Source organism: Temnothorax curvispinosus, unplaced genomic scaffold, assembly GCF_003070985.1.
Source record: "Temnothorax curvispinosus isolate PA1 unplaced genomic scaffold, ASM307098v1 QBEX01015961.1, whole genome shotgun sequence".
NCBI lineage: Eukaryota > Metazoa > Arthropoda > Insecta > Hymenoptera > Formicidae > Temnothorax > Temnothorax curvispinosus.
This window is the reverse complement of record NW_020225741.1, coordinates 1-6,505: the sequence shown is the minus strand read 5'-3', so window position 1 is coordinate 6,505 and position 6,505 is coordinate 1. Positions and strand designations below refer to the sequence as shown.

The window sequence follows — 6,505 nt, the reverse complement described above, 5'->3', positions numbered from 1 at the left end:
AGAGATTATCGGAGCAGAGAGACTTGCGCTAATATCCGGAGTCGCGAGATCATCCGCTCGCTCCCGGATAGTGCGATCGCCCACTTTCTCGGCCTGTTTGTGTGCTGCCTTTACCTGCTTCCTCCTGCTTGCTTGCTGCCTGCCTTAACTTACTGCTGCCTGCCTCGCTTTCGCCCTGCTTGCTGCCCTGCTTGCGCTGCTGCACGAGCCCGATCGCGACGGAGCCGAAGCATCCAGGAGTCGACGGCACAACGAACGGTGAGTCGCATTTGCTTAAGATAACTCGCTTTGGGGGAGGCTTACACCCCCTGGTCCTTCGAGCTTCGCTTTATCGCAAATCCGGGTACGGCTCTACCGCCCCCCGAGCATCTGGTCCTTCGAGCCGGATATCATATCTTCGCGATTAGTCTATTACCGCCGACCTTTCGCGTGTCCTTTCATTGTTCTAAGTCACCGAATCTTTCTGTAACGCGTAGTGCCATAGCTCGTGACCTTGCGGGTCTCGCAGGATCTCCCGTATCGCAACGCTCGCTTCGCGAAGGGAATTCTCGCGTAGCATCGCGCAATCGGCCATTAGCCGCCTGTAATTTACGCGAATTCGCTGAATTTCTTAGTCTCGCATTAACGAGGTGCAATAACGCTCGGCGTGCTGACAACTCGTGTCTCGCGCGGTATCTCTCGTGCAAGTGCAACGCTAGCTTCGCAACGGGAATACGCGTGCGAACTTCGTTCGTCATAGCTCGGGCCGCAGCCGTTAATCGCCTTAAAATCGAATCCGCGCTCGCCGCGGTAATTAGTCGACATTTAATTGACTTGATCGTAACCGAAATATTCGGTCGAATATCCGAGTATTCCGGGCCAGCGATACTTTCGCGCATAGAGACAACGGCCGTGGCCTTCGATTACGGGCCGGTCTCGCGCGCGTTGTTTTTCCAATAGTCTCGAGCATCGCTCGTGTTTACGTCGTTGCGAGGTACGTACCGCCCGACCCAGCACTTGTATTATCCCGACATTCGTGCTCCGTCCGAGAGTACCATCGCTTGAAAATATTATTGTCACCGATCGAGAATATTTGCCTTTCGAACTCTGCGACGCGTGTTTATCGCGCTAATCCAACGGCTGATATTCTCCGCGTTCAACTCGAGGAATATTATCGAGAATATTCCCTCGGGACTTGCGCGAGCGCCGAACGGAGCCGTCCGTTACCCCTCACCTTGGCGACCTGACTTTCGTGATTGTTTTCGCCGGGTTTCGATATTGTTGGTTCGAGTTGCCGTCGCCTCCGACTGCCTATTCGTCGTTTACCCTTCGCTCTTAGCTTCGTCTGTCTGTGGTGGACGACCCCCTTGTTACATCATGTCGAAAAACGCATATGCTCGTCGCGAAGTATGCAATCGGCGTATGCAAGAAATACACGACCTCTCCCTACAAGCCGCGACCGACGCGGCAATACGAGCGACCTTCCTCGCTCGCTACTCGAGCGTAGCGAAGATCGCGGACGATTTTGAGGCCACCCACCTGAAGGTCATCCAAGAAGCGGCGGATTTCGAGGTCGAGGACGAAATCCGAGCCAGTTTCGATAAAATGCATTACGCCGTAAAGAGTCGATATCACCGTGAAACGGGCGCGCCATTCGGAGGCGCGCCGGCACAGCCCTCGGGTCAGGCCTCGGTGGTCAAGTTGCCTAAGATCCCGCTACCGCAGTTTTCCGGCGACCTTACGTTGTGGCCTTCCTTCATCGCGTTGTTCAACGCGTCGATACACAACCAGCAGATTTCCGCGATAGAGAAATACCAGTGTCTGCTGGCTTCACTCAAAGGGGAACCACTCAACGTGGTGAAAAACCTGCCGTTTTCCGATGAGTACTATCTGATCGCTTACGACTCGCTGGTCGATCGATACCGGAATAAGAGAAGGTTAGCGGACCATCACTTGAATTCGATAATCGAGGCAAAGCCATTGAAGGCGGAGATGGCCGAGGCTCTTCACCACTTATTAGACACGTTTACCGAGAACACGCGCGCGCTCGCATTGATGAATTTCCCTACCGATTCATGGGACTTTATCCTACTGAAGTTTTTGTTAGACAAGCTTCCTCGTTCCCTTCGGGAAAAATTCGAGTCGGCTCACCGGGCTGAGGAGATACCGCGATATACACAACTCACGAAATTTCTAGCGGAGCATTGTCAGGTTCTCGAGGCCGTCGCGGGCCCGTCCTCCAAAACCAAGTCCACACCGGTCTCTTCGTTCGTGACTAACGCGGCCGATTGCCCCGTTTGTAAGGAGTCTCACTACGTGTCGAAGTGCTCCCAGTTTCTAAAACTCTCGCCGAGGGAGAGGCAGGCTAAGGCTCGCGACTTGAGATTGTGCCTCAACTGCCTGCGCTCGGGGCATGGCATGAAAGACTGTCCGTCCGCGTGGGCATGTCGGTCCTGCGGCACAAAGCATCATACGCTTCTGCATTACGAGCAGAGCTCTAATACTACCCCTAAGCCCGAACCCATTAGCGCGACTCTTGCCGAACCGGACGCCGTACCCGCTCCTCAGTCGGAGGATGCGCCGATTGTAACAATGACTAGCCTGGCCCATAGAATCGTCCTCCTGTCCACCGTACGAGCCGAGGCGATAGACGCGCGTGGCAATGCGTTCCCCGTACGCATATTGCTGGACAGCGCGAGTCAGGCCAACTTTATTACCGAGGGCTGCCTCCGGAAGGGCGGCTTTCGTCGCACCAAACACAGTGCAACCGTGTTGGCGATAAACGAAGCCAGGGCGGCCACGACGAGGGGCCTCACCTCCCTCGTGATCCGCGCGCGCGGTCGCGACGACACTCGGTTCTCGATAGAGGCTACGGTCCTCTCGCGCATAACCTCGCCGCTGCCTAATGACAAGGTGGAGGTCCAGCCGTGGAAACACTTGAAGGGATTGCCGCTCGCGGATCCCGAATATTTCGTGCCCGGCGGTGTTGACATCCTCCTGGGGGCGGACTCGTTTGTGTCGGTGCTACGGGAGGGCCGTCGTAAGGGGGAAAGGGGAGAACCCGACGCCTTCAATTCAGTCTTCGGATGGGTTCTGACGGGCGCGGTATCCCCATCAGTCCAGGCGGCGCCCCTGAGGTCATTCGCGACTACGCTCGAGTCGATCGCGACATCGGTGGGTCGCTTCTGGCAATTGGAGGAGGTGCCGGAGGACGCTTCTTGTTCGGACGAGGATCGACGCTGCAAAGAAATCTTCGCCAAGACCACGCATCGTGACCCCTCGGGTCGTTTCGTGGTCTCGTACCCGTTCGCGTCGGATCCTACATTCGTCGGCTCGCGCTCCATTGCGGTTAATCGTCTCCGCGCACTAGAACGTCGATTTAAATCTGATCCGGAGTTCAGAGCTGGTTACAATAGTTTCATGCGGGACTATCTCGATAGCGGACACATGGAGGTAATTCGCAATCCATTCCCGTCGGATGGCCACATTTATTATCTACCGCACCACGGTGTGTATAAACTCGATAGCACTACCACTAAGTTGCGGGTAGTGTTCAACGCGTCCTCGCGAGGCCCGGACGGTCTGTCGATCAACGACACCCTGCTCAGCGGTCCGAAGCTGCAGCAGGACCTGCTCGCCATCTTGCTTCGGTTCCGCGCCGAAGCGATCGCTCTAACCGCGGACGTGAAGCAGATGTTTCGCCAGATTTGGATAAGCCCGGAGCAATGCAACTACCAACGTATCGTCTGGCGCTTCTCGGAGTCGGACCCCATCCTCGACTATCTCCTCAAAACAGTTACATTCGGCTTTAGCGCCTCCCCGTTCTTGGCGATCTATTGTTTGCTCCAGTTAGCTCATCAATACCGCGAGAAATATCCTCTAGCGTTCGCAGCCCTACTCGAGGCGCTGTATGTGGATGACGTCGTGACAAGCGTTCGGACGGTGGAACAGGCTCGCGCACTCCGCGACCAATTGCTATCGCTTCTCCGAAGCGCCGGCTTCGAGCTTCGAAAGTGGTCGAGCAGCCATCCTGCCGCGCTGGAGGGCCTCGACCCGCAGTTATGTAGCCAATCGATGTTAGATTTCGAGTCAAGCGAGGATCAATCTCAGAAGATATTGGGCCTTCGGTGGCACTCACAATCTGACAGTTTCGGGTTTCAAGTCAACGCGTTGGATCGTGAGTGCACCAAACGCACTATACTGTCGGAAGTAGCGCGCATATTCGACTCCCTGGGTTTTCTGGCCCCACTCACCTTTACCGCGAAGTGCTTAATTCAGCGTCTGTGGACCCTCAAGTTAGATTGGGATGATGAGCCTCCGATGGACATTCGTCGCAGTTGGAGTCGTTTCCAGACGGAGCTCGGCGTGTTATCTTCCCTTCGCGTTCCTCGCGCGTTTAACTCGTGCCATGTAGATCGCTGCGAACTCCACGGGTTCTGCGATGCCAGCGAGCTGGGGTACGGAGCCGTGATTTATCTGCGAATCGTTACGCGCGACGGCGTCGGGGTCCGATTACTGTGCGCCAAGTCTAAGGTCGCCCCGCTTCGCCCCCTCACCATTCCCCGTTTGGAGCTCTGCGCGGCTCTGCTCTTGTCTAAATTAATCGCGTACGTCCGGCGCACCCTCCGCGGACACCTTGACATTGACGACGAGTATGCTTGGACGGATTCCGAGGTCGCCCGGGCCTGGATCCGCTCAGCACCACAACGGTGGAAGACCTTCGTTAGAAATCGCGTTGCCCTCATTCAGGACAACGTGCCGGTATCAGCTTGGGGTCACGTCGACACGGAGTCCAATCCGGCGGATCACTGCTCCCGCGGGCTTTATCCTCGCGATCTGGTGGCCAGTTCGATGTGGTGGGCGGGCCCTGAGTGGCTTGTTCGCTTCGAACCCCGAGTTGAGCCTTCCCACGGTTCAGAAACCCCTCCGATCGAGGAGGAGAAAATCGTATCGCTCGTGGCGCTCGATCCGCCTGACGCGGTACATTCATTGCTCGAAAGATTCTCTTCAATCGAGAAAATTGGCCGAATTATAGCATACATTCTCAGGTTTGTACATCACTTCCGTGCAAAATCTGCTCCTACGACTTTGGCCATAGATCAGCTCGAACTGCATTCCGCGTTACTACTCGTTGTGAAGAGTGTACAGGCGGATGCTTTCCGCGATGAGATCGATCGTCTTCAAAGCGGGAGAAGGCTCCCCAAGCCCTTTCGCAAACTCGCTCCCTTCCTTGATCCGGTGGGTATTCTCAGGGTGGGCGGCAGGCTTGCAAAATCCGGATTGACATTCGAGAACAAGCACCCTGCCTTACTGCCCTGTAAACATAGGCTTACGGATCTCGTTATCGAGCACGTGCACCGCACGAACATGCACCCTGGTCGGCGCACGCTGCAATACCTGCTCACGCAACATTATTGGGTCCTCGGGGTGCATCGCGCTATACAACGCGTACTCTCGAGATGTCATCAATGTTTCCGCGTAAATCCACACACCTCTCAGCCCCCCATGGCGGAACTACCGGCCGATAGGGTCCGACGGGCCAAGCCATTTTCGATCAGCGGCGTTGATTTCGCGGGACCGTTCAACATAGTTACGCGACGAGCCCGGGGGGTCTCCTCCGTCAAAGTGTACGCGTGCCTTTTCGTATGCTTTTCGGTTAAGGCGGTGCACCTGGAGGCCGCCTTCTCGTTGTCCACCGACTCCTTCCTCGCTGCGCTGCGACGCTTTGTGGCCCGACGCGGACGCTGCTCGCTTCTCTACAGCGACTGCGGAACGAATTTTGTAGGGGCCGCACGGGAACTAGAAAGCCGCATGAGCCTCGCAGCGGAGCGAGAGAAGATCAAGTGGTCCTTTAATCCTCCCTCCGCGCCCCACTTCGGGGGCCTCTGGGAGGCGGGAGTCAAGACCTTTAAAACCCACCTGCGGCAGACCGTGGGTGATCAAGTCCTCTCAATAGAGGAGTTCACGACGGTCCTCGCGCGGGTCGAGGCCGTCTTGAACTCCAGACCCCTCTGCCCGATGAGCACCGACCCTGCCGACCTCGAAGTCCTATCGCCGGGTCACTTCCTCACGATGGAACCGCTCGTCTCCGTTCCCACTCAAGACGTGACCCCGTTACCGATGAATCGGCTGAGTCGGTGGCAACTCGTCCAACGAATACACCAGGACTTCTGGAAGCGCTGGCATCTGGAGTATCTCCATACGCTGCAACAGCGTCCCAAATGGTGGACCTCAGTCAACCCGCTCGGTGTCGGTGCGTTAGTCCTCCTCAAGGACGTCAACATGCCTCCTCTGCGTTGGAGGCGAGGACGAGTGGAGGCGCTGCATCCGGGCAGCGACGGCGTCCCGCGTGTCGCCACGGTGCGGGTGGCGGACGGCACGATCACGCGTCCCCTAGTAAAGCTGTGCCCCCTGCCGATGGGCCCTGCTCCACAGGCGACCGATTCAAATTGACCGTAAAATACAACTCGTTGTATTTTGGTGGGCGGTATGTTTGGCGCTCGCCAAACTGTAGATAGATGCATGT

The 6,505-nt window shown here is 56.6% G+C and overlaps 1 protein-coding gene across 1 annotated transcript; it reads left to right on the top strand.

Annotated features, from left to right (window-relative positions):
* Nucleotides 1-1,356: 1,356 nt before the first annotated feature.
* LOC112466168 lies at nucleotides 1,357-6,432 on the top strand. The gene has a single exon (XM_025034102.1). The coding sequence runs from the start codon at nucleotides 1,357-1,359 to the stop codon at nucleotides 6,430-6,432; it is 5,076 nt and encodes a 1,691-aa protein (XP_024889870.1).
* Nucleotides 6,433-6,505: the final 73 nt, after the last annotated feature.

Excerpts from the sequence above, each read along its gene's own strand:
- LOC112466168 (XM_025034102.1), top strand. The coding sequence starts at position 1,357 with ATGTCGAAAAACGCATATGCTCGTCGCGAAGTATGCAATCGGCGTATG.